Below are 25,671 nucleotides of genomic sequence, written 5' to 3'. Positions count from 1 at the left end.
CATGGTGCCGTCACATACCGGTGTGCTCGATGCACAAATTCATCTTATCTGCTTGTTTGAGAATGCTGAGGCAGAATGGGCCCAGATTTTGAATCCTATTTCCCTGCCATTTCCCAGCTAGGAGAATATGGGCATCAGTGAAATGGGATTAGACATACTTAATGTGCCTCACATTGCACTGAGCGCATAAGAGCCTCCCAGTAAAAGTTGGTTTCTCCACTTCTTTGCATCCTAAACTCCTTTTCATTCTTGAAGACGCAGCCCAAATGTTACCTCCTTGGCAACATTGCCCTCATTCCCTCCACATGGGTAACATTTACATTCCCTGTTTCTACTTTTGCTGCCAGCCCTACATGGCACTCACCAACCTCTGTTAGAATGCTGTTGCACTGATCTGTTTTCCTGGCTCACACGAGCAAAGCATCCAGCCAGAAAACCCTTGCTGCATGAAGCAAGGCACCACCGATCTCTGGGTTGAGAGCCGTTCACCTTCCAGTCTTGTCCTGGTTCTAATCCCTCAGCCTGTTGGAGAGCTTGAGAGTTAAGGACAGGAGGTTGAGGCTGAGGTAAGCAGACAGATGAGTGTGGGGGAGGTGGCAGGGGTGGGGAGGGTGCTTCAGCCTTCTGGGGAGGTGGCTCTGTAGCCAGAAAGGAGGCAGGACTCAGAGAGGATGGCAATCTGAGACTTGAAAAGTGGTTGGCAGTGCAGGCGGCTTACTCTCTCACTTCCCATCTACTCAAGCTGGGCTTTGCTGTGGGTGTAGCCACCTGGGGCCAAAAGGATGTGGGGAAAGAAATTACATGGGACAAGACTGGAAGAGAGAAAAGGTTTTCTGGAAAGAGGGAGAGGAAGGGTTTTCTGGAAAGAGGGAGAGGATGGTTTTGAGGGCAGGTGGGTCAAGAAAGAATGAGTTGGAGAAAGGTGAGGAAGGAGAGGAGAACCTGGAGGTGGGAGGAAGGGGAAAAGGGGTGGCGGGTTGTTTAGGGTGTGTGTATAGACTGCAGATGAGGAGGGATGGAAAGTTGGGAGGGATGACACCGGAAAGTACTGGTGAGGGAGTCTTTAGACCAAGGGCTGTAAGGCCCAGGACCTCCTGAACTTGGGGTGTGAAGGCCCCTCCCCTCTGGGCTGTCCTTCCTCCCCTCTGCTCCCCACCCCATTTACCCTTGTTGGGCTGGCTGCTCTGCCCATCAGCAAAGGTCTAAGTCAAGTTCTTTGTTAAATCTTCCTGGAGGAAAGATGAGCTGTGGTAAATGCAGCAGTGTTATGAGTCCATTGACTTGGTCCACAGCCAGGTCGAGGGGGGTTGGGGTGGGAGGCTGGAATCAAAGTTTGGTAGTGGGTGGGGTGGTGGGGCTCCTCAACAGCGATTTAAAGCCATTAGGAGGGTCTCTTTGCAGGCCCTCCAGGCAGAGCAGCTCCTGCCACTGGGTCACAGAGCTGGGCCTCAACAGAAGCAGCAGCTCCCCTTCCTAAGGCTCCTTAGGAAAGTGGATTTCTTGAGGCCCCTCCTATACCACTTGGCACAACTTGGATGGCTGGCTGGCAGAAGCTAGTGGTAGAACTACCACTCAGGCTCAGGGTGGGATGATGAAGCCACTGTCTGGTTCTCTAGGGCTGGACTGGTAGCTCAGGGCTCATCTGGGTTCAGAGACTCTTCCCGACTCCTGCCAATGTTTCACCTGCCTCTCCTCGTTCCTCATGGAGCCTGAGTGAGACCTTGGAACCTGTCAGGGGGGCCACATAGACTCCCCTTCAGCCCTGGGACACAGGTGAGAGCTCAAATCTCTGTCTTCCTAGCAGAATGGCAGGCAAGGAGTTACAAAGGAGAAAATCGCATGTGCGGGCCATGTGGGGGACACGGAATGGTTTGAGATGGTTTATGAAGGGAAGCCCATGGAGACCGTACTGCTGTGGCCAGGGGTTTAGGAGGGAGTGTGGCATATGCAGTCTTCTTTAAGACATGCCACCACCTGCCAACTCAGGGCTCCTCTCTGTTCAGGTCTCTACCTCTGAGTGGGCAGTCCTGAATGCCTTAGAATCAACTATGATGCCAAGACAGACACTTTATTTTCCATGGGAACTACACAGGCACTCATGGGTACAAGGAGGGGGGGGGGCTCTCCCTCCTGAATATGACCTTGAGAACTTGTCTAGTGTGCTGTACTCTCCAGCACAGGCTGAGTGGGCTGCTCTCAGCTAGTCCTGCCAGCCCAGGGCAGCTTCAGTCCGGTTTGGCTTCCTGGGTTGAAATCATATAATTTGTCAGACCCAACTACGGCCAAAGATAATGACAATGATGCTGTGGCAGGGCCTACAGCTGGGAGGGGGTGGGCACTTGCTCCTTATAGAACAAAAGTGGGCTTCTTCTCTGAGCCTCCTCTTCCATCCTCATGGTGTGATTTTCTTAGGACCCCAGGCCTGTTAGACAAACTATTCCAGCTTCTTGGGAGTCTTGATGGAAGTGGGGGTGGGGAAAAGACCAGACCGAGATTCTCCAAACCTCTTGAGTTGACTGCCTGTTTGTATTCATGACTCTCTGCTGCCCCTGTGTGGTTGTGAGGCCAGTAGACGCCCTACTGCTGTGCCTGTCTATGTGTCTATGTGTGTGTTTTGGGGAGGAGGGGGCACTCAGCAAGGCTGGAGCTGAGACAGAACCAGAGAAAGCTGACCCTTGTGTCTGCTCTAGAGAGCAGGAGGTCTCCTGCCCCCACCTCCCTCCTGTGGGTTACAAAAGTAACATGAGGGCAGTTGTGACACCAGTTGGAGGACCCTTACTTACCAAAAAATTGAAAGAAAAGATGGGGCTGATACTCATTTGCAATGGCAAAGGCTAGACATCAAGAATATGAGGGTAGCTGGGTGGTCTCTGACCTTGGGGACCAGTTCCCCCTTTCTAAGCTACCCTGATAACTATGGCCACATTGACCTAAGAATCCAGGGTGGGCAGATCCTGCTTTGTCCTGGGAACAGCTGCCCAAGAAGCCATTACAGAAGCAGGGAAAGGAACAGATATGGAGGGAAGTTGAGTCTGTCCATCCCTCCTTTGGTCAATCCTTGCACATCATCTCTCTCAGGTCAGCCGTGGACTAGGAGCCCATGGGTCCTGATCCAGCACCTGCTATTTGCCATGACAGAGTCCAGGTCTGTAACTCAGGCTGCTATGCTGGTAGTGTCCAAGTTGATGGAGCCCTCAGATGTGGGTGTGCTTCAGAATCACAAGAAGCTTGTTTAGATGCCTGTCAAAGTCTGAGAAGAATAGCTGCTCTTGTCTATTGGCCTCTTTTTATGGTTGAGGAAACTGAGACACAGTTTGGTCTGGATGAAGGTCACTGCTGAAGGTCATAGGGTTTCCACTTGGTATCATTCTCCTCCAGTCCAATAAATTGGCTCATTAGTGTGGCCACGGCTCCCATTCAGGGGTTCCAGCCCCTTGGGATGTCTGGGAAGGTGCACAGGAAGCTCCCTCTCTCTACATCCTTTCTGTGTCCTGCAGCAGAGTACCCACCAGGCTGATGACCTGGGAGGCTGGCTGGACCGTGTCGTACTCCGCGAACAGGTGGCACACATTCTCCTGTGACTCTGTCTGGCTCTTGGCCACAAACCCGAAGATCCTGGTGGGAGAGAATAGCCTGAGTGAGATGACCCAGAGAGACTGGCAGAGGTGATCTCCACTAATATAGTGCTCCTCCCTGTCCCTTGCTTAGCTCTCTGAGGGTCAGATATGTCTCTTCTGTCAGACTGGGTGATTTCGGAGTTCAAGATCTAGTTTTCCCTCCTTTTGAATGAGGGCTCTCTGAGGATAGGACCTGTGAATTCCTCATCAGAGTGGAAGCTTTCTGAGGGCAAGGATGTGTCTTGGCCATCAGACTGGGGCATCCTCATAGATAAGACTCCCTGTGGTCAAAACCTGTGCCTCCTACATAAGACCGAGGGCTCCCAGGCTCATGTCTCCTTCTTCAGACTGGAGGCTTTCTGAGGACTGGGGCCTGTGCCACCCCCATCAAAACCATGGGCTGTCTTAAGGTCAGGACATGGCCTCCCTCCTTCCTTAAGTCCCTCCCCTTGCTGGGTCCCAGGCTATGGCCCAGGGAAACTTGTACGGTGGCCAACAGTGCACATGAAGGCCTTACCAGGAGGGCTTGCAGTACTTTTGCCACCTGGGGGAAAAAAGAGATGGACAGTGATGAGTACTGAGGCTTCTCTGCATTTCACAGAACTCTGGCTGAGCAGCAGGAGACAATGGCCAGCTGTGTCCACACCCCACCAGGTCCTGCCCTCCCCTCATCCTATTGTTCCTGGCCCCTCAAGGGTCACAGGCTTTATCTGTGACCCCAGTCCCAGAGTCAGCAAGAAACCTCAGTGGGCAGCTAGGTCCCACATGGCTGAGTTTGGCCCAGCCTTGAACTTACTTCCGTTGCTCAGGGTCCATGCCACAGAAGCGGAGGGTGGCGAGGGGGTAATGGCGCCGGAAAAACACCCTGGAAGGGCAGGGGGAGAAGGATAGCTGGTGGGAGCCTGTCCTAGTGCCACATTTTACCTCCATCCTCTTCAGCTCTCCTAAAGGTCAGATGCTCTGCTCTCCAAGAAGCCTCTCAGACCCCTTAAAGCCTCCTGTGACTGTTCCCACTGCTGGGCCATGGGGCACATGTTTGCACTTCTCTTTTCTTGGAATGAATCTGCCTTGTGTCCCGAATCTTCAGGTTTTCTATCGTCTCCCTGCTCCCCGCCCACTATGTTATTCGACTGCTTGAGGATGGGAATGACATCTTGCTTATCTTGTTCCTAGAGGAACCTGCTCTAGGGTTCCTGCTACACTGTGAAGCCCTGAGCCTGAGCAGGGGAAGGAGTGATCTCATCCATTGTGTCCCAGTGGGCAGCCAGAGTCTGGCCTCCTGTAGCTGTTCCATCAGTGGATGCAGACTTAACCAGTGCCCAATGCATACTGGTTAATTTCAACTCCACTGGTCACAGGGAAGGGAGACTTTGGTAGGAGGTCATTGGTGTGAGGCCCAGAGAAAGCGGAGAACTTGCCTGGAGTCACTTAGCAGGTCACTGACCACATTGGGTCCAGGATCCTGAATCCTACCTTCATTACTGATCCACAGCCATCTCAGCCATCCCATTCAGATCCCCCTGCCCAGCCCAGCAGCCCCAGGGCAAGGGAAGTTTCTTACTTCCTCTGGACATCAGTCAGGGTGATGCCTTGCTCAGTGACTTTGAAGTGGACCACGGTGGGTGTGGGGAGGACGTCTCTCTCAAAGGTGGTTGAGATGGCCTTCCGCACGGCCAGGGCTCCACTCAGGCTCTCTACACTCACGGAGGTCAGGTACAGGGCATGGCAGCCTGTGGGTTGTAAATGCTGTGTTTGGGCCTTGCCAGGATCCACCATGCAGGGGTAGGTGGGGTCACCCACATCCTGGTCCTCCCTCTACCCAGAGCCGGGTGTCAGGGCTCTTCCTTCTTCATGGACCCAGTGGGGTTCCTCTGAGCCATGAGGCAGGCAGAAGGCAGGCAGGCAGGGGTGTGTAGGTGACTGCAATTTGAGGTCAACCCCAGAGGACTTTAGAAGCATCTGTTGCTTTGCCTTGCTCTGGCCTCTGGCCCTCTAGTAGAGTAAAGGAGGGACTGTTGTCCTATGTGTAGGGATGTCCAGGCAAACTTTCTTTCTGTCTAGAAGCATGGTTGGCACTGCCTCCACCTCTACCTACCTTGGAGCCTTGGTTGTTCATTGTCAAGAGAAGGTGAAGACAAGAATGGGGAGGGGGCCCATTGTAGGAGCTGTCACTCAGACAAGTATGGATTTGTGCCTCGCCTCTGGATGGAACAGGAGCAACTTTTCCCCTGTAGAGACTCCCAAGACTTGGACATGACACTCCACAGAGAACCCCAATCCTAGAGATCACCTCTAGGGCAGGTATCTCAGAACCAGAGAGACCCCAGAACATCCACATGTGTGCATGTGTGTGCAGGACAGGGTATAAGCCTTACTAACCTCCTTCTCTCCTGCCACTCCCCCATCCCCCTGCACCCCCCCACTCCAGACTGCAGCCTTCCACCTCTAGTTTATAGGGATGGGGAGGACTGTAGGGCACCTTATTAAGGATGAAGAAACAAAGCTGTAATGGGAACATGTATGGACTTGCATGGGCATGTATGTGCGTGGGGCCGGGAGGTACCCTCCGGAGGCACAGCCAAGCCTGGAGCCGCCCCCATGCCACTCACCTGCAGATTTCTTCAGGCAGGAGCCTCGGCTGTCTGTAGTGGGGTCTGAGGAATCTCCACCTCCCAATTCTGAGCCAAAGCAAAGGAACAGGCCCCAGAGGGGGTGGGGGCAGAGTGAACAGGACTCTTCTTATAGGAACATAAATCCCTTTGAACATGTCCTACCTCTGCCCCCACCTCCAGGAAGCAAGCCCTTGAGAAACCTGATGTGATTACCGTAATTAGACAAACAGGGCCACTTGCAGCAACCCAGATGCCTCACTTGTAAGCTTTTGATCCCTCCTTCCCCTCTTCACTCCTCTAGCCTCTGGACTGCTGCAGTTACCTGGTCCTCAGAAGCCTCTGACCTCCTTCCTTCTTTCGGACCCCATCCCAAACTCAGGCCTTTCTTTGCAGAAAGTAGGGAGGCTCCCCATCACCACACCGGGGCTCTCCCTGCCCTGACTCCTCTCCCAGATCCTTTTGCTGCTCCTCCTGCATATCCTGAGATCATCTACTCTGGCTAGTCTTGCAGCTTTCTGATCTTGGTTCCAGGTCTTATCTGTGTGCCTTTGGGCAATTTATTCAGCCCCTCGAACCCTCCTTTTCTCATCTGTGAAATAGGAGATAACACCTATTTGACACAGTTGTGGTGAGGGATGAGTAACAAGGGAGTGCCCAATAAAGGTTGGACCTGGAAAAAAAAAATACCCGAAACCTTTCCAAACCAGCTGATTTATGCTCCTTCCATCCTATGAAAGAAAGCTCCTATTTATCAAACATGTACTCAGTGATAAGAGCCTCATCTGGACCCAATCATTTAACCCCCAACTAATCCTGTAAGGAGATATGATGACAGCTGTCCCCATTTCATAGAGGAGGAAACAGAGGCTCAGAGAGGTTGGACATTCTCAAATTCTCAATCAGGAGATACTGATGGATTCCAGACAAAGTACTTTTAACCATGATACTAATGCATAAATAAAGTGAGACGTGACCACTAGGAGCCTTTCTAGTAAGAACAGAGAGGCCTAGTGCCCTGGTGTTGCCTTTTTGGGGCCCAGACCTACCTTTCTGTGGGATAGTAAGTTTGCAGGGCAGGGCCAGGGCCATGATGGAATGCTGGCACACAAAGGCAGAGAGGCTCCCTGCAAGGAAACAGGCCATCCAGTGTGAGAAGCCCTTCCCAGGACCAGTCTCCCAGCCTGGAAAGGTGGTGCCCACCTAGCGGCCTGTAGGCTGGAGAGGCTCACCAAAGTAGGGTTCTTCATCTGCTCCTTTGAGATGCACCCCTTTGGCGGAAGACTCGATGAGGAAGTGGCGGATGAGGTCACTGTTGTCCTCACCTGGACAAAGGCAGAAGATAGTGTGGATGGATGGGAGTTCTAGAGTCCAGTGTTGGCCAAACACCAACCAACTCATTCTCTGACTAGCTTCCTCTTGGTCCATCTGGACAGTAACTTGTTCATCCCCCAGCCTCTGGGTGGGACTGCCAGTAGGAACCCTATTGTCAAGGCCTCCTGCAAAGGAGGTGCCAATGTGTTTGCTCAAAGGCTTCTGCGTCCAGTAATTCTCTTCTCTGGAGATCTTCCTCTTGGTCTCAAGAGCTACCAGGGATGGTGGATGGTTCCAATGCCTGCTGAGATCAGATCTTAATTCTTCAGCCTGATTTCTCTCTCCCCCACTGACTCCTTCCCAGGGGCTATTATTCTGCACCAGATGGTCCCTGCTGGAGCTAGGCTGGCCCTGGAGGGTGCCCAATGCTCCTTTATATCTTCTCCACCAGCCATCCTCCTTTCTGTGCTTGTTGGCACAATGATAACCAACACTGCCCCAGAGGTCACTTTCTTATTTAGGCAGAGCAGCATATAGTGTGGAGAGCATGAAGTTGGGGTTTCCATCCCAGCTCTGGGAGGTCATTAACTAACTCTTGGAGCCCCATTTATCTCATCCACTTGTTACATGAGAGCTACACTTCTGGAGCTTGGGGAGGGGCTGTTACTGTTACATAATGATCTATTTTTCTCTCTCTTCCCAGTGAGGTACCCTAGTGGGAACCTCTAGGGTTGGGTGCCCCACAGAAGTGTGTTGCGTGTGTGAGACCCCAGGAAAGCATATGATAAGCTTGTGTGATAAACTAGCACATATGTGACAAACTATCACGCACATGTGAGAGGCCAGGGCCCACATGTGATAAAAATCATGCATGATAAGCTGTCACACATACATGATAAGCTAGGGCACACACATTAAGTTCCTTCACAATAGAGCTGGTCTGGACAGAGGGGGGCACCCAGAGGGGGGCACCCAGAGGGGGGCTTCCTGGAGAGGGGCTGGGAACTTCCTCCTCTTCCCCTCCAGGAGAGCAGAGCAGGGACCCTGGGGACTCCAGGAGGCAGAGGCAGCTCAGGCTTGCCATGGAAAGGGCTCTTTACAGAGCCTCGGTGGAAGAAGGCAGCTGGGAGAGTCCTGAGGTGGCCCTTCCTCCTAGGAGTCCTTACGGGCGGCGGGCTGCAAGGTAGTGGAGGAGCTGGGCCTAGAACCCACCATACCCCCTTGCCTCTACAAGGCCTTGAGTGGCGATAGAGATGAGTGCATACCTGATCGGTTTGGGCTAGGTGCAGGGGCCTCCTGTACCTTCAAGGCAAGGCCGAAGGAGCCTCGGTAGGAAGAACTGTCCCTCACGACGAAAGTCCCTGGCTCCTCCTTCCTCAGCAGCTCGATTGCTGGAACAATCCTTGGGTCAGAGACAGTTACCCCCCTGACCTGGACACCCTCTGTCTCCCAGCCCCATAGGGTCTTCATAGAGCAGACATTACAGAATCACCTTGTGTTCCCAAGAAGTCCTTCCTATTGTCTAATCCCCCCCCCCCAACTTCCTGCTGCAGTCCTCCATTTTCTTGGGACATGAGGTTCACACGATACCTCCCTTCCCTGGACTTACAATTTGCCATTCCCTTCCCTATCATGATCCAGGGCCCCATCTGCCTGATGCAAAGTGCAAGACCCAGGCTTGACTCCTGGATCACTCATCCCTCGAAACACAATGCTTCCTTTTACCTTGTTCCCGGGTGATGCTTGGCTTAAACCAGTATTTAGATGTGTCCATCACAAACTTCATGGTGGGCTGTATGTCCCTGGTAGGACCTGGAGACAGATAGGGGGACCCTTTAGGCTGAGGGGAGTGGGGGACCCTCTCATTAGTCCTATTCAACCCACCCTACCCTACCCGAACCCTGTTGTATCTCCAACTGCCTGTAAGAGGCAAAATCTAACAGAATTCCAGGGTTTGGCACATCTAGGACCTAGGAGTCTCCCCTTGTATCCTTGGTAATGAGTCATAAACAGATAAAATCTCAGTTTAATGAGAAACAGTTTCTCAAATCTAGTGTTGTCTGGTGTGGACTGAAAGAAGGGCTAAATACGGGATCTAAGATGCATCATGTGTTTGATTTTACCCATTCTTCCCCCTTAGAATCCTACAAGTGTCCTGGGGGTCATATAACAGTTTGGAAAAGAAGATGAACTAAAAGTTTGAGGAAAGGAAGGCAGCAGATCTGGGCAGACAAACCCCTGAAGAAGTCAGGAGATAGGATTCCTGACTCTGATTTGGGACAAATGTCTTGCTCCTGAAGCCCAGAGAGGACCAAGTGTACTTGTACAGTCTCTGAGGGTCTTTGACACTCCAATAGCCTGGGAAGTTAGCAGTTAGCATGGATTTTGTTTTGAGAATGGTTTGCAGAATTTGATTAGACTCCAGGGTATAATTAGTGATATCCTGGGGTGTCACCAAACCAGGATGGGAATATCACCAGATTAAGTACATGTGCTCTTTGTGATAACAAAATGGCTATTTTCCCAGGTCCATAAGGCAGAGAACAGTGGTTTTCAATTTTGGCATCTTGAAAAGGTGTGCTGTGGCCAGTTGAGGGTAACTCATTATTTAAAAAATGTACTAAAGTCTGCAAATGATTTGTCCTGGGAAAATGATCAGAGCAGATTCACAGGCACACCTGTCATGCCATTTTCTTTTGTTTATGCTGACATGGCTTCCTGAATGGTGGCGTGGGCCAGAGTGAACATCATCCCCCACCCCAGGAGTCACCCTGATGCTTGTGGCTGAGTGAGGGGACAGTAGGGAGTGACCCTGGGGCTCTGCAGGAGCTCTACTCTGGAGAGGTGCACCATGTGGGTGCTAAGCCTGAGCCTCTGTGTTTACTGCTTTGGGCTCTGGTTGGTTTTGTTCTTTTTGGACGATTGTAGTCACAGACTACGGGAAGGAGGGTGTTTGCGTCTTGTGGTTTTTAGCTGTCTGAATTGGAATGCATTGTCTCCGTCGGCTCTCTGTGTGCTCGTCATCTGCGAACGTCAGAGGTAGGGCTGACTCTGTCTCCTTCTCCCTCTCTTGGGTTAGTCATCAAGCCTGCTGTTTTCATATCCCGAGGGTCTCCTGGCTCTGTCCTCTCTCCTCTGCCCTGCCCTGGTGCAGGCCCCCGTCACAGCTTGTCCAGACCACTTCAGTGATGAAAACCAAAACAAAACTGCTCTCCCTGCCCAGGCTGGGCCCTACAATTCAGCTGTCATGTAGCTAGCTGCCAGAGTGATCTATTGAATGTGTACCTCTGATCCCAAAACTTCTGTGTGAGCCTCTCTGCTAGTACCCCATGGCCTAGCGGATGGAATCCACTCTTTAGTGTGGTATTCAAGACTTCTCAATCCTGCCCCAGATTACTCAATTACTGCGCCCCACACCCAACACTCCAGTCATTTCTTAAACATGCATGTGCTTCTACACCTTCATGACCGTGGACTCATTGTTCCCTCTGCTAGGAATGCCCCTCCTCACCTGCTCTGGCTGAATACTTCTTTAAAAATTTTTTTAATTTAAATTCAATTTGCCAACATATAGTATAACACCCAGTGCTCATCCCATCAAGTGCCCTCCTTAGTGCCCATCACCCGGTTACCCCATCCCTCCACCCATCTCCCCTTCTGCAACCCTTTGTTTCCCAGAGTTAGGAGTCTCTCATGGTTTGTCTCCCTCTCTAATTTTTCCCCACTCAGGTCCCTCTTTTCCTTTATAATCCCTTTCACTATGGCTCCAGACTTTTGATCCACTTTCCAGATCCAGCTCAGATGTCACTTCCTCTGAGGAGCTTTCCCAGTTTTTCAGACCAAAAGGAGCATCCCTTCCTTTGTGGTCCCAAAAGACTTAGGACATCTCTTTACTTCTGTGTTTATTCTACTCTATAGTGATCCTTGGTTTTTGTCTCTCTTTCTAAACTGTATCTGTCTCTTTGTCTCTACTATTTGGCAAAGTGCTTAGCACACATTAGGTATTCAAGTGTGTTGAACTGCTATTGCAGAAACTCCCACTGATGTTTTGTCTATTTCCCCAAACCAAACCTTACAACATTTGAAGTATTGGTTTACAACTTACCCTCCGAGGATGTGGTGAGAGGGGCATCTGGCAGGGTCTGGCTATGGCTCCTGGTGGCTGGACAAGAATTGCTGGAAGAAGTGGCCCCAGGTCGGACAAAGTCCTGGCGTCCTAGAATCTGCTGGGATGGGGGAGACCCTGGTTCTGGGTAGCCGTTGATCAGCACAATGGGTATGTCCACCATGGAGTTGGTGATGGATGGTGGGCAGCTGCTGGCATGTTCTTTGGCCAGTGGTGAGGAGTGGGTTGCTCTGGGCTGGCCCATATTTGGGGTGGGGTTGCTGGGGGCTTGGAAGTCACTGGCTCTTGTACACAGGGACACTTGGCCAAGGCTGTGGAGGCTGGAAGAAGAGCTGGCTGGGCTTTCCAAGGATCTAGAAGATGATTGATGGCTGGACATACTGGAATGGAGGAGGGACTGGCTGCTGCAGAGGGGGGCACCAGATAGGCAGGGTGTTAGGATGTCAGAGCGGACACACAGGGGCCAGAGCCAGGCTCCACAATCTACTGATCTGGGGTACCCAAAGCTCTGGTTAAATAGTGTATTGCATACTCCATCCCCCACAGCCCAGAGCAAAGTGCATATCCACCTGGATTCCCAAGGGATGCCGAAGGATACAGAAATGTCCCTGCACTGCAGAGTCTTGGCCATTTAAAGTAGCCAATGAGCTGATCCCCTGCAGGTCATGTGGGCTTAGGCTGGACTGGATCCCCTCTGTCTTCTCAGCCCGGCAGGTCTGACCGAGTTATCACACAAGTGCCCGATATTCCCAAGAGCCCTGCATGCAGGCTGGACCATGTCCATGCCGGATGCAGAGGGAACTCCCCAGCTGGAGGAAGAGGAGGAGGCCAGCTCTGCATCCAGCCAGACTTCTCTCTGAACTCAGAGGCCCATGCCAATGGCCATGGCTGTGGAATCCCAGCCTTCTTGCCAAGGACTGCCTTGGCACATCGACTTTGGAGTCGGTGTAGGGAACAGAGGTCCTGTGGTTTGGTTCTCCTGGGCAGGACGGGTGTGTGTGCAGCTTTACTATGAAGCCAGCAAACTGGGCTGGGCAACTCTGTCCTGCTAGGCTTTGCTAGCAACAAAGAATAAGAAGGCTTTTCTTTTGTAAATGCTTTATCCTAGGCCCCCCAATTTTATTTACATCCGTATGTTTTGAGGTTTAAAAAAAAAATCCCTTCCTAGAGATGGATTGTATGTGTGCTTGGAAAGGATCAGGTGAGCCCCATGAATGTATCAGTTCTTTTCCCAAGAGGTAGACATAACTCAAAATTTTTGTATATTGAGTTATATATATTCTAAATACTTGAGGAAAGCTTGAGGTCCAAATGACTGTGATGGCATAAAAGAGAATATTCGCTCTTTTGTTTTTGGTGTGCACTCTGATTTTGGTCAGATAGAGCAGGGTGCCTCCTCTATGATTTTAGGGTGTGTGTGTGTGTGTGTGTGTGTGTGTGTGTGTTGTGGAGGCAATATCAGAAACTATAGTGGGAGCAACTTACCTTCCAAACACGTAGCTGACATCAGATGCTGGGCTGGCTGACAACACAGACACTCTGCTGCCCCGCTGTGGGGCCAGGCCACCCAACCCCTTCTCCAAGCCTGGAGAAACTGCCAGTGGGGAGCCCAAGCCTTGGGGGCCTGAGGCCTTATTCCCCATGCAGGGGATGGAGATGCTGGGAGAGGTTGAGGGATGAGAGGAGGGAGCCCCAGAGGAGGGAGGGGGGCGCTGGTGCCCCCTGCCCTGGCTCCCAGAGAAGATGAGGCTCTCGCTGCTGCTTCGAGTCTCTCGGGGGATGTCTCTGGAAAGGAGGAGGCCACCACTGCGTGGGGAGCCAAAAGGTGGGGTGACAGATGGGCTGGAACAGCACTGGGGGCCATCATGACACCTTGATCTGGTGGAGGTCACCTCGATGTACTTTATGTCTGGGAAGAGAGCAGAGCATTGGTGAAGCCTGGGAGCCTAGACTCACAGAATAAGAGTGCTGGAAGAGTCCTCAAGACCATCTGGTCTCTCCACTTTTAGACAGGTGAAGAAACCAAGGCTTAGAGAGGAGAAATTTGCTGGATTAGGATTAGCATCCAGCTCCACCTCCTAGGTGCAGTTCCAAAGTCAGCCTCCCTGTGATTTCTTCCTTTGGTGGGGAGATGCAGTGGAATGAACATAGACCTTGGAGTCAGATAGACCTATATTTCAGATCTGGCTCTGCCATTTACTATCAGAGCACCTGGCCAAATGACTTCACCAACTAGAGCCTCAGTTTCCATACCTGTGAAATGGGGTGACTATATGCAGTCTCTTGGTGTTACAGTAAAGATAAGATGAGATGAATGTAGGTGGCATAGCACTGTTCCTGGCACATAGTAAATCCTTTAAAACTAGGAAACCCTCTCCTGAGTGAATGTCTCCCTCCCAGGTTAAAATGACTGCTTAATAGAGTGTGCCAGTCACACTCTATTTCTGATGCCTCCATTGCTCAGGGCTTGTGAAGGCTGTTTCTACATCTGTGCCTACAATGAAGGCAGGGGTTCTCATTCCTGGTTGCACATTAACATCTTTTAAGAGTCCTAATGCCTAGGCTACACCCTGTGCCAATAGATCAGAATCTCCAGGGTGAACCCAGACCTCAGTTTGTTTATTTCCCCTGCTGATTCCAGTGTGCACCAAGCCACACCACTGTGGCCCCCAGCCCAGCAGTGCTACTTCACCTGGGAGCTGGTCAAATGTGCAGAATCTTGGTTTCCACCCTACACCTGCTGAATCAGAATCTGCATTTTAGCAGGACTCCCTGGAATCTGAGTTAGAGTTTGAGAACACTTTAGAGTTTGAGAACTCTGCTTTAAGAGCAGGAGATCCCAGGGGCCTGGCTACATGATCAAGCTGTGGACCTCCCAGGCCATGCTTTTAGCTGGTACACAATTGTTGTTTATTCAACATGCCCCAGGGTGGTGACTCACTCCAATGCTCTTTCCATTCCCCAGTGGGGGACACCCAGGACTCTTGTTCTGAGGACTTCCTCCTCCCTGGAATGGGGCATCCAGTGGTTTTCCTCATGGTGAGCATGGACACCCCTCCTCCTGACCTGGGGGAGGGGAACTGTTCTGGCTGCTATTCTAGCAAAGATGCTGGAAGGTGGGGGCTACCTAGCTGCTCCCTCTCAGAGGCCTGTTAGGTCCTGCCTCTGGATTCCCAGGTTGGGAACTGGGGCAGAGTTGGCGGGAAACCGCACCTATGGCTCCTGTCTGCCAGCTTCCCACCCCCTTGGGCTTTGGCATAGGTACCAATGCCCGCCCACTCTGACTGTGGAATCCCTGCCTGCCCTGGCCCGCTCCAGGGGAGGACCTCTGAGCTTCCTTGCGGTTACTGCCTTTGTCTGAGTCTGCTTAGCCCGGGGTGGGGGTGCAGGATTACTCAGATGAGGGGGCTGCTGGCAGACTGACCTGGGCATGCTGTCCCAGGGCTATAGGAACAGGCCTGGCTTTGCTGGCAGACAAACCCAGGCGTGAGTCCTGTTTTTGCCACTTTCCTGCTAGGAGGCATCAGGCTCTCCTAATCACCATAGGCCTCAGTTTCCTTATCTGCAAAGTGGGAATCTAAAACCAACCTCCTGAGGTTGTGGTAAGGATCAAAGACACTGATGAATGGTGCCAGAAGCCTGGCTCTTGGTGAGCATTAGAGAACTTCTCTCGCCTGTCTGCTTTTTGAGGCCAGTATTGGCCAGATGGCTGACATTGTCCAGCTATGGTGGGAGTCCCACTGCTGAAAGCAAGAGAAGACTATCTGGCACAATGTCTTGTGGGTTCTGAAAGAATAGAGGTCTTGGAATGGGGTAGATTCTTCTGGAAGGTTGTCAAGCACAACTTCTTTTTTTATAGGACTTTATAGTGTTTATAGCAGCAGGCATTGCTTTTACAGAGGAGGAAACTGAGGCTCAGAAAAGTGTGGCAATGGAGCTGGCATTTGTTGCATAATTTTTAATAAGGGCTGATATTTATTGAGTGCTGTGTGCCAGTTCTGTTGCAATCATGTTACCTGTATTCGCTCATTTAACCCTCATGAAGTATTGAAGTAGAAAATATTATGAATTCCATATAATAAATGAGAAATCAAGGCTCAGAAAGGCTAAGTGAGTTATCCAAAGCCACACAGCCAGGGAGTGGAAAAATCTGACTTCTGCTTCTGTGATCTGTTGTGGTGTTGGGGGGCGGGGGGGTTTGCCTCTTCCAGGAGGAGGGGCTCCTCATGACCCTTTCCCAAGGTCCTGCCCTGTGAGAAGGTACATGGCTGCTTTGGGGAGGGTCTCTTGACCTGGTGAAGCTCTGGTATTCCTGCTCACGGGTCATCCAAACATCGCAAAGGGCTTGCTCCAGGGACTGATCAAGCAGAGGAGGGTGGGAAGGGAGGAAGGAAGAAGTCCTGGAGCTGTGAGTCACCCCTTGCTGCTGCCCTGAGGTGCATGTGGCTAGGGAAGGTAGAGGCCCCCCACACCCTCACCTGGGTGCAGCCACTGTTTACAGGCCCGTGGGGCAAGTCTGAGCAATGCTGGGTGGATGTAGGCACCAGGCCAGGCTGGTAGAAGGGGGCACGTGGGTGGGGGGCAGAGAGACAGTTATTAGACACCCTTCACTTGGGATTGGCAAACAGCCTTGCCTGGCTGAAATTGCTGGAAAATGAAATGTGGGTGCCTAGTCCAAAGATGGGGAGGAATGGCGGAGATGGATATGGTGTTTGCTTGGAATAGTCATGCTCCCTGTGAGATGGGGGCCCCCCAGGGTAAGTCTGAAGGCAGGTAAGCAAGAGGCAGGGGCAGGGAAGCTGGAGGAGATTTGTGAGCACTGCGAGAGGTGGAGCCCGAGAAGAGGAGCCTGCAGGCTGCCTCCAAACATGTTTGTTCTTTGAAGCTCCAGAGAGCAGGAAACTAGCTCCAAAGAAGAGAGGGAGAGAGGGAGGGAGAGAGGGAGGGAAGAGAGAGAGAGAGTGAGACAGAGAGAGAGAGAGAGAAGCAAGAACACAGACTCTGGGGGCCAGAAGCCCAGGGTTTGAGGCAGAGGCACTACAACGCACTGGCTGTGTGATCATGGGTCATTACTTCTCTGAGCCTTGCTTTCTCATCTGTCAAATGAGGCTACCACTGTTTCTTTCAGGGGGTAGATGCTGAGATCATGCACTACAAAATCTATCCATCTATATTTAGGGGAGGGAGAAACAGGATCGCCAATGCTTAATTTTTAATTTTGCCAAGCGAGGACAAAGAGAAACAGTGAACATCTGCTAGCACTACAATTATAGAACATCTTCCCTCCGACACCCCAAGAAAAGGAAGGATGAGAGGCAAAGGGAGGGCATCCCACACATTTGGATAAGTTTGGGACCAATGAAAACTCATCACGGAGACAGAGCCAGTTACGCTGCCACAGGCTGGCAAGTGCTCTGTCACCAGTAGTGGTGGTCTGAGGGGGGGGGGGGGGGGCTGGGTTTGGTAGGTTGAGATGCAAGAGACAGGTAGGTGCCAGCCATCACAGTGATACACTGTTAGTGATCACAGTGATCACAGGGAAGAACTTTCTAACAGGAAACTGACTATGCCGTCTGTCTCAGGAGGTCATGAGCTCCCAGGCATCACTGTCATTCAGGTAGAGGTTAGAGGAAAGGATTTTCTTTTTCCATCAGAAGATACTAGGCAGAACTAGGTGTCTTCATCAGAAATCTCTGACCATTGTTGGCTGCCCACTCATCCCCCGAAACCCCCCTGCCACGTAGAGTCAGGTGGATGCATCCCCACGACGGCAGGTTGAGCCCAGGGCATTTGAGAACACAGACTACTGACCATTGCCCCATGGGGGAAGGGGATGTTGTCAATGTCCTCACCCCACACATATGGACATTCCACAGAGACTGGTCTTGCCCCAGCGGGCCTTGAGTGTGTGGAACCCCTGCCTTGGGGCATGAACATTAAAGCCCTGGGCTTGCTCCTGCCAATGGTAATTAGACCCAACCACTTCCCTGCAGAGACATGCCTATGACTGGCCTCAAGAGGCAGGAAGATCTTGGGAGATAGAGGTGGTTCTTTTAACAGCCCTGGCAGGCAATGCTCGATGGGAGGGTCAGGAGGCAGGCTGGAGACTTGGAACTGGGGCGCCAGAGAACCTGGGTGCCAGCCCACCTCCACCCCAGACCCTGTGTCTATCCTGGGGCAAGTCCTAAATGCAAACCTCATGTTTAATTAAAACAGATACCGTTTATAATGACTAACACCATGCCAGGATTTCTGATAAACACCCAACAAGTGTTATTTCTTTTAAACCCTGCAACCCCCTTTGAGCTAAGAACTCATTTCTATTTTATGGATGAGGAATATGAGACAAAGAAGGGAAGTCAATAGCTCGTGTAATGTTTGCCCGACTCCAGTGATTAGGCTAGACTGGCTGAAGTCTATCAGCCTCAGTTTTTTCATCTGTAAAATGGTGACAAGATATTCCATGATAGATTGGGAGGATTAAATGTTCTCCTGTAAGGTACTTAGCACAGAGCCTAGATATAATAAGTGCTCGATAATTAGAAATTCTCATGGACCCTATCTCTAATCCTTTTTCCCCCCTTATCTCTAATCCTAATTGTACCCCTTTACTTAAGCTGATCCTTTAAACCCCTGGAGACCTCAGTTGTCTAGCCTAATAGGGCTGCTCCTTGACCCTTAAAGTATACTTGAAACTCTTTATTTGGGAAACTGACACCAGATGTAGGAATTTCTAGATTCCCTTGGATGTGGTGTATTAAAGATGGCTTGTACAAGTTTGCAAGAGCTGATTGTTAAATTTTTAGGATTTTGTCCAGCTGATTTCTAAACTCAGACATTATTAAAAATTAAATTATATAATATAAACTTACAATAAAAAACAAAAGTGATAAATACAATTTATAATATCCCCATTATTTTACTAAATTTTTCTATTATCTAGACTCTTTTTTAAAAAAAAGTTTTATTTATTTAGGAGCACCTGGATGACTCAGTTGGCTGACCATTGGACTCTTGGTTTCCACTCAGGTTATGATCTCAGGGTCATGAGATAGGGCCCTGTGTCAGGCTCTGTACTCAGCATGGAGACTGCTTGAGATTCTCTCCCTCTCTCTCTCTTTCTCTCTCTCCCTCTGCTCCTTCCCCCACTTGCATGCTCTGGAGCTGTCTCTCAAAAAATAAATTTATTTATATTTTATTTATAAGATTTTATTTATTTATAAAATCTGGAAAAAAATAAAGTTTTATTTATTTAAGTAATCTCTATATCCAGCATGGGGCTCGAAGCTTGAACTCATGATCCTGAGATAACAAGTTGCGTGCTTTTCTGACTGAGCCAATCAGGTGCCTATTATCTATACTCTTGAGGTTCTTTCTTTCTTTTTTTTTTTAAGAGTTTATTTATTTATTCATGAGAGACACATGGAGAGAGAGGCAGAGACACAGGCAGAGGGAGAAGCAGGCTCCGTGCAGGGAGCCTGATGTGGGACTCGATCCTGGGACTCCAGGATCACGCCCTGGACCAAAGGCAGACGCTCAACTGCTGAGCCACCCAGGGATCCCCCCTCTTGATGTTATTTCTATCTATTGTATTGGTATGGTAGAAATAGTATATGTACTGTAATGGCCTTCTATAGGCATGTCTTTCAATGCTACATTCGGTGACATCATGTTGGTAGCTTGAAGTTGGCCATGGTAGGAGAATGTATATGTGAAATTTGGCAGATGTTTTAAATCAGGGCTCTCTCTCACCCCATTATAGAACTAGTTGTTAAACATTTACCAGTACACCACTGCTTAAACACAGCAGGGGCCCGCCCTAAATAGACTGAATTCTGTGTCTTTCCAACCCTACTACTTCCAGCTTGGGTGTTCCCAGAGAGATACTCCCCTAAACCTATAAAAGCTTCAGGGGACCCTGGTTAGGACCTAAAGAGATATATCATAGAGCAGTGAGGCTCAGGTTCAATTATCAAGCTCTTAATTATATGTATGGCATTGTATGAAATTCTTATATATATATATATATTAGCTTATTTAAAGTCTCTGAAAAAAATCACATAAAGCAGGTATCCATCACTTTTCTAAACTCAGTAACAAAATAGAATTGGATAGTGAGGGAAACTTGTATATATCTTTTACATAGGAGAGAAAACAGAGAGGTTAAGTAACTTGTTTAAGGCTGCAGAGCACCTCCCAACAGGACATTGTCCCCTGCTCCTCTGATTTGATTGAAAAGTCCTTCTTCATGAGGTGTGGTCCCCAAGTACCCCCTCCTGGCACTGTGCCCCAGGTCCTTACCCAAGGCTTCAGGCTCGTCTTTCTTTATCCTCGAGGTAGTGTTCTTGGTGGGCTCAGCCCAGGGGCTACCAGCTCCTGAGGGGAGCAGCTGGAAGGTGGGGTCCAGTTCTAGAATCATCTGGTTGAGGCTCTCCAGTGAGAAGTCGATGTAGGAGTCAAGGTCCTCCAGGGTCCCTGAGGCCTGCTCACCAGGGGACTGTAAGAGGCAGCTGGCTTTGGCTCCAGGCTGTGGGCCCTGCTGGCACCTGCTGGGTGGTCCCTTGCAAGGCATAGGAGCCATCAGGGCCTGGGCTCCCCAGCCTTCTGTGGTATAGTAAGGACACTGGGGTGGTAGGCTGGGGCTGGGTGCTGGATGCAGGGCCCTCCTGGGTTCTTCACAGGGAGTCAAGCCAACTGCATGGCCTCCTGCCAGCAGGGGACTGGACATCACTTGCGACATGGTGGAGACAGTGACCTTTGGTTTACCTCTAGCTTCAAACCAGCCTCACTTACACCCCAGAGAAGTCACTTGCCAACCAGGAACTCCCGGGACCTGAAAGAGGCCAGGGTTGGGAACTGAATAACTTTGGTAGATGAAATGCCTGCCATTCCTCCTCTCAAGTAAAGGCATATTTATTCATTCGTTAAAAGCATACCAGAACCAGACTCCTTGGGTTTGTAACTCGGCTCTACCACTTACTAGCTGTACAATATTGGGCAAGTTAATTAACTTCTCTGTGCCTCAGTTTTCCTTAACTATAAAATACATTAAGATTTATAGCATGCTTAGAACAGGTGCATGGCATGTAATCAGCATTATGCAGGTGATTGTCAAATAAAACCATTTCAATAGAAGTTACTGAATATCTACTATGTCACAGCCTTCTTTTTTTAAAATTTTATTTATTTATTTGAGAGAGAGAGAGAGCATAGGCAGGGGAAGGGGCAGAGGGAGAAGCAGAAGCAGACTCCTCGCTGAGCAGGGAGCCTGATGTGGGACTCCATCCCAGGACCCTGGGATCGGGACCTGAGCTAAAGGCAGACATTTAACTAACTGTGCCACCCAGGTGCCTCACAGCTGCCTTTATTAAATAAATACCAGCTAATATTTATTGAGTAATTACTATGCACATATATTATACATAAAGCCTTTTAAGCTCCTCCTAATAATGCTATGAGGTAGATACTATTATCTTCCATTTTATGATGTGTGAATGGAGAGACAGAGAGGTCAGTAACTTGCCCAAGCATCATACTGCCAACAAGTGTCAGGGCAGGACTGGACCGCAGGCTGTCTGATGCCAGGAACCGTGCATTTAGTTGCTACCACTTGTGACCAGTTAGTGAAACAGACAAGCTGGTGAGCAATTATAAACAGTGTTACCAAGGAAGAGGCAAAGCAGAGGAGAATTTGTAGGCACAGTGCAGGGGTCAGGGAGGGACTTGGATTCTTAACTCCTTATGTAGAGGGATATCTGACGTCTAGAGAGGGCATATGATTTGCCCAAGGTTGCACAATAAGTTAATGAAAAAAGCCAGGCTCCCTTGTCCCCCATGGCTCCTGTAGGCTCTGTTGCCAGACCTCTCCTTGGCCAGGGCCTGAAGGGGACGGTACATCTCAGGCCTGGGAAGTGTGTCTATAAATGGCAGTGGAAGGAAATAAGCCTCCGAGCTCCTTCCTGGGGGCAGCTGAAGACATGGAGCTGTGGCTCTTTCTTCACATGCTCAAAGTGGCCTGGATTTGTTGGGGCAGGATCTCGGTGCATCCTATAGGGTTTTTTTGCTGGGCCCCACAGAGGAGGCTGGGGTTACTGACATTGCAGAACACGCTGGGGGCCTGGATCATCACTCAGGACCAAAACCTAGGATGTCTGCTTACTGCTTAGAAACTGCTTTTGTGCTACCCTTTCCCCTCAGTTGTCCCATCTATATGATGGGGATATAATAGTAACAGAACTTAAAGTTTACTTGTTTCATCTTCTCTTACTGTGGATCTGGAGAGGTTCAAGGATTTGACTAAGGTCATAGAGCCTGCAGAACCCACCCACTGGTGGCACTGGGGTTTGAACCCAGTGGCTTTGAGCCTGGGTGGTCTTGGCTCCACAGTCCCAAACTCTTAACCCTATGTCACTGCTTCATAGATTTAAGACCCTTTTCATGTCTGCCCCGTCTGGGATTCTGGAGCCCAGTGGGACAGGCCTGGGGTTGAGCAAAAGGCAGGGCATCCCTTCAGGCTCTTGTTCAAACTCTTCTCACTTTGAATACTTCCTGACTCACTGCCAGAACCCACAGGGCAGGGGCTGGGTCTCACTCCTTTATTCCTGGACACCCTCACCAGCCTACTTCTCTCACTCTTTTTTTCCTGCTCTAAGGTAGAGGGGAGGGCTCTGGGGCTCCAGACTCGTGTGTGTGTGTGTGTGTGTGTGTATACATGTTGGGGGTGTGTAGTGGGTAGGGAGGGCTCCAGCCAGCACTGCCCTACTCATAGATCCCTTCCATATATTCCCCCTTCAGAGTTGACCTCCTATATCTTTCTTTGTTTCCAAGGGCTCCGGAGGCAGGGGGATCCTGAAACCTCAGCAAATCCCTGCTCCCACTTCATTGACTTACTCTCTCCCTCCCACTATAAGCCCAGGTCAATGAAGGGAGAAGGTGACAGAAGGTGAAGCCCGAGCCTCCTCAAAAGCATTTTGTTATACTATATGTTGGCAAATTGAATTTAAATAAAAAAATGTTAAAAAATTAAATTAAAAAACCCCACAAATGGAATGCCTATTTCATGAGATCTTAAATTATTTCCCCAACTTGGCGAGGCATTATTATTCCATCTTTTCCAGTGTGCCATTTACGTTATTTTTACTATTATTGCTAACATCAATATTATGGACACTGAATACCTTCTGTTATTCATGGAAGAACAAGGTTTTCTAACTACTGGGCCTTTGTTCAAATCACAGTATAAATGCCAAGCAAAATAACAAACCAAACAATAAAGGCTTATCAGTCCTTGCAATTAAAAAAAAAAAACACATTTTGCCTCAATAGCCCACCCTCACACTCCACCCCCATCTTTGAAGAGTGGCTTCTGGTTATTACATCCCCTCTACCCAGATCCAGTGAAGCAGAACCTGGCCATGGCCCCCACCCCTGGACTTCTGGCAACCTCTGAAGAGCCCAGCACCGGGGCTCAGGGCCAGGCCTTGTGCTCTGGGCTGGGAGGCAGGAGGCCTGGGTTCTGTGTCCATTCCCTTCCCAAGTCTGTGACCTCGGGCAAGAGCCTCCACCCATCCTCCCTGCTCCGGGACCTTGGTTCTCTCATCTATATACTGAAGAGTGGGTGCAGATTTCATTCTCTTAAAGTGCTGAATTCTGGGGTCTGTTGTCCTGAAACTACTTCTCTTATTTCTCTCTGCTTTTACTTCCAGCCCCCAGAACAGGTGGAAAAGCTGAGGACAAAAGGTTCAATGAGTCAGGCTGGCAAAGGTGCTAAATCTCCCTCTCTTCTCTTTAGAGAATAAAGGCACGTACCTGGTAACCAGGGCAGGCAGACCGCTGTGTTCACTCCTGGCTCCTGAGACCAAGACTCCTCAAAGTCCAGGTGAGGACTAAGCGGAGGTGTGGTTCACCTCCAGACCCGCCTTAAGAGCAGGCAGTCCTTCCTCCCTGCCTCCCTCCCTCTTCTCCTCCAGGCCCTACACGTGGCTGATAGCCTGCAGGCCCCACCCCTCCTGTGTCGTGGGGATGAGCTCAGGTGGGGCTGGCACGGGCCCTGGCCTGGCGTTTGCTGGAGCTGTGTGTGTGTGCGCATGTGTGTTTCCCAGGCTCCTTGCTTGCCTGCCCTGCTCCCCGTCCTAACTGCCTCTTGCAGAGGGGGGAGAGGAGTCCATGTACCATGTGGTCTGTGGAGCCCTGCTTGTTAGGGACAAGTTCTGCCTTAGGGCCAGGGTCTTGTTAGGGCTAAGGAGTGCTGTGGGCATTCCTCCTACCATGTACTTGCCAGGGAAGGGACCATGGTTTGGCAGAGCTAGCAGAAAGTAAAGGCCTTGGCATAGGAAAGCAGGATGCCAGTGGGCAGGAGACCCTCCCCACGCCCCTTTTCCTATACTGTCTGAGGTAGGATACACTGTGGCAGGCACAGGGTAGGGGCCCCCTGGAACTAAGACTGGACGGAGATCTTACATTTTCTTTTTTTTCTTTTCCTTCTTAGTCTGGGAATGGGACTTCTGATCAAGGGGAGGAGGCTCTGAGTGTCTGGAGGATTTTCAGAAGGGGCTTGTAGCCTTACTTCACTTCGTTCATTCACCCATGGGATTTCCTTTTGCATGATCTGGTCTGAGCCCCAGGGTGGAAGTTCCGTGCAGGGGCGATGGCAGAAAGATCAGAAGTGTAAGTGTCCCCTCATCCTGGCCCCAACTCTGTCATTGTTCTGTGCTGGGGTCCCAGGGTGTTGTGACAGGGCATCCAGTCACAGTGGGGGAGGGCACTGGTGGCAGAGCTGAGCCAGGTCCGGGCAGGTTGGTCTGAAGTGAAGGAGCTGGCAAAGTCTCTAGCTCAGGGACTTGTGGTGATCCCAGCATTGGCTAATCTCAGGGATGGATGGGTAGGCTGCTCAGTGCTCCCATTATACTCAATGGAAAGGCTTTGGGCCTTAAAGTTGTGTGTGTGTGTGTGTGTGTGTGTGTGTGTGTGTGTTTAAAGAAAATTTATTTATTTATTTATTTATTTATTTATTTATTTATTTATTTGAGAGAGAGCCATGCAGATGAGCATGTGAGTGAGGAAAGTGAGAGAGAGGTAGAGAGGGGGGAGAGGAAGAGGGAAAGAATCCCAAGCAGACTCCCCCTGAGTCAGAACCCAATAGAGGACTTGATCTGAGCTGAAACTAAGAGTCGGACACTTAGCCAACTGAGCCATCCCGGTGCCCCGGCCTTAAACTTTTTGCTGCCCTGTGGCTTTGTGGAGGCTTGATGAACCAGGGTCACAAGAGGCCAGGCAGCAAAGCTGTGCAAAGTTATAAAAAGGTGCTCTCTCCTGATGGCCGTGTTGAAAGTCATCTCTGGATATCTGTGCAGCCCAGTGGACACATAGCTTAGTGAGCAGTTGTGTCTTTGAATGAAGAAAGTGGGGTGGTTGCAAGCTGCAAGCTACAAGCCAGAGTGCACTGTACACAGTGGCCCTACCCACGCGGCTCTGGCTCACGATGGAGGGACTGGGGTGGGGAGTGGGTGGGGGAGTACAGAGGGGCGGCTGCTGAGTATCTGCAGGGGAAGGGGCAGGTCACAGGGAGGTGGTTGTGTTGGGCCAGGACTGTGGTGGTTCTGGCGTTAACCCTGATTACCTCCCTGTGGACTGGCACAGAGGACATCCTTTGTAGCGGTTCTTCAGGCCCGGGAGGTCCCCAGTCTTATGACACTGTGCCTGAGGTCATAGTCTTTCTTAGAAGATGTTGCTTTTTTGGTTTACATTTGGCCACTTCCTACACCTCAAGCCAGTCCTAGGAATGCTGATTCTAGGCTCTGCTGCCTTACAGACCTTGCCTACCCATCCCCATGCTACCCTGCCTCTCTCCCAACCTCTCTCTGCTCCTCTCCTTCCTCTCCTTCCCCCTGACATGATCAGTCTCCCCAACGGGTGGGACCGCAATTCTTTCTGCATCTATGGATATGATTGTGTGATTTTTCTTCTTTAGCTTATGGATGAGATGGAGTATGTTAATTGATTTTCA

General features: G+C 50.4%; 1 protein-coding gene across 2 annotated transcripts; it reads right to left on the bottom strand.

Moving 5' to 3' along the window:
* Positions 1 to 2,049: 2,049 nt before the first annotated feature.
* Positions 2,050 to 23,627, bottom strand: TNS4 (tensin 4). Of its 2 annotated transcripts, XM_072747295.1 has the most exons (14): positions 23,475 to 23,620; positions 20,346 to 20,499; positions 19,968 to 20,212; positions 13,152 to 13,575; positions 11,646 to 12,070; positions 9,266 to 9,352; positions 8,806 to 8,931; positions 7,459 to 7,551; positions 7,276 to 7,353; positions 6,227 to 6,295; positions 5,179 to 5,347; positions 4,414 to 4,482; positions 4,135 to 4,161; positions 2,050 to 3,615 (listed from the first exon to the last, which is right to left on the bottom strand). In XM_072747295.1, exons 3-14 carry the CDS (start codon positions 20,083 to 20,085, stop codon positions 3,474 to 3,476), a joined length of 1,827 nt encoding a protein of 608 aa, XP_072603396.1. In that variant the 5' UTR covers positions 20,086 to 20,212; positions 20,346 to 20,499; positions 23,475 to 23,620; the 3' UTR covers positions 2,050 to 3,473. The 2 variants fall into 2 exon arrangements, with proteins under 2 accessions (XP_072603396.1, XP_025851506.2); XM_025995721.2 differs by having other exon boundaries at positions 19,968 to 20,499; positions 23,475 to 23,627.
* Between the last annotated feature and the right edge of the window lie 2,044 nt (positions 23,628 to 25,671).

Source organism: Vulpes vulpes, chromosome 2 (genome assembly GCF_048418805.1).
Source record: "Vulpes vulpes isolate BD-2025 chromosome 2, VulVul3, whole genome shotgun sequence".
NCBI classification, from domain to species: Eukaryota; Metazoa; Chordata; class Mammalia; order Carnivora; family Canidae; genus Vulpes; species Vulpes vulpes.
The sequence above is the reverse complement of the archived record's forward strand: the minus strand, read 5'-3'. Positions and strand labels throughout refer to the sequence as shown.

What these genes read in the sequence shown, in the direction of transcription:
- TNS4 (XM_025995721.2), bottom strand. Translation starts at nt 20,406, where the DNA reads ATGTCGCAAGTGATGTCCAGTCCCCTGCTGGCAGGAGGCCATGCAGTT. An exon ending in CTGCCTGAAGAAATCTGCAG is followed by an intron (nt 5,348 to 6,226) that starts GTGAGTGGCATG and finishes TACAACCCACAG; the next exon opens with GCTGCCATGCCCTGTACCTG. An exon ending in CTGACTGATGTCCAGAGGAA is followed by an intron (nt 4,483 to 5,178) that starts GTAAGAAACTTC and finishes CTGCCCTTCCAG; the next exon opens with GGTGTTTTTCCGGCGCCATT.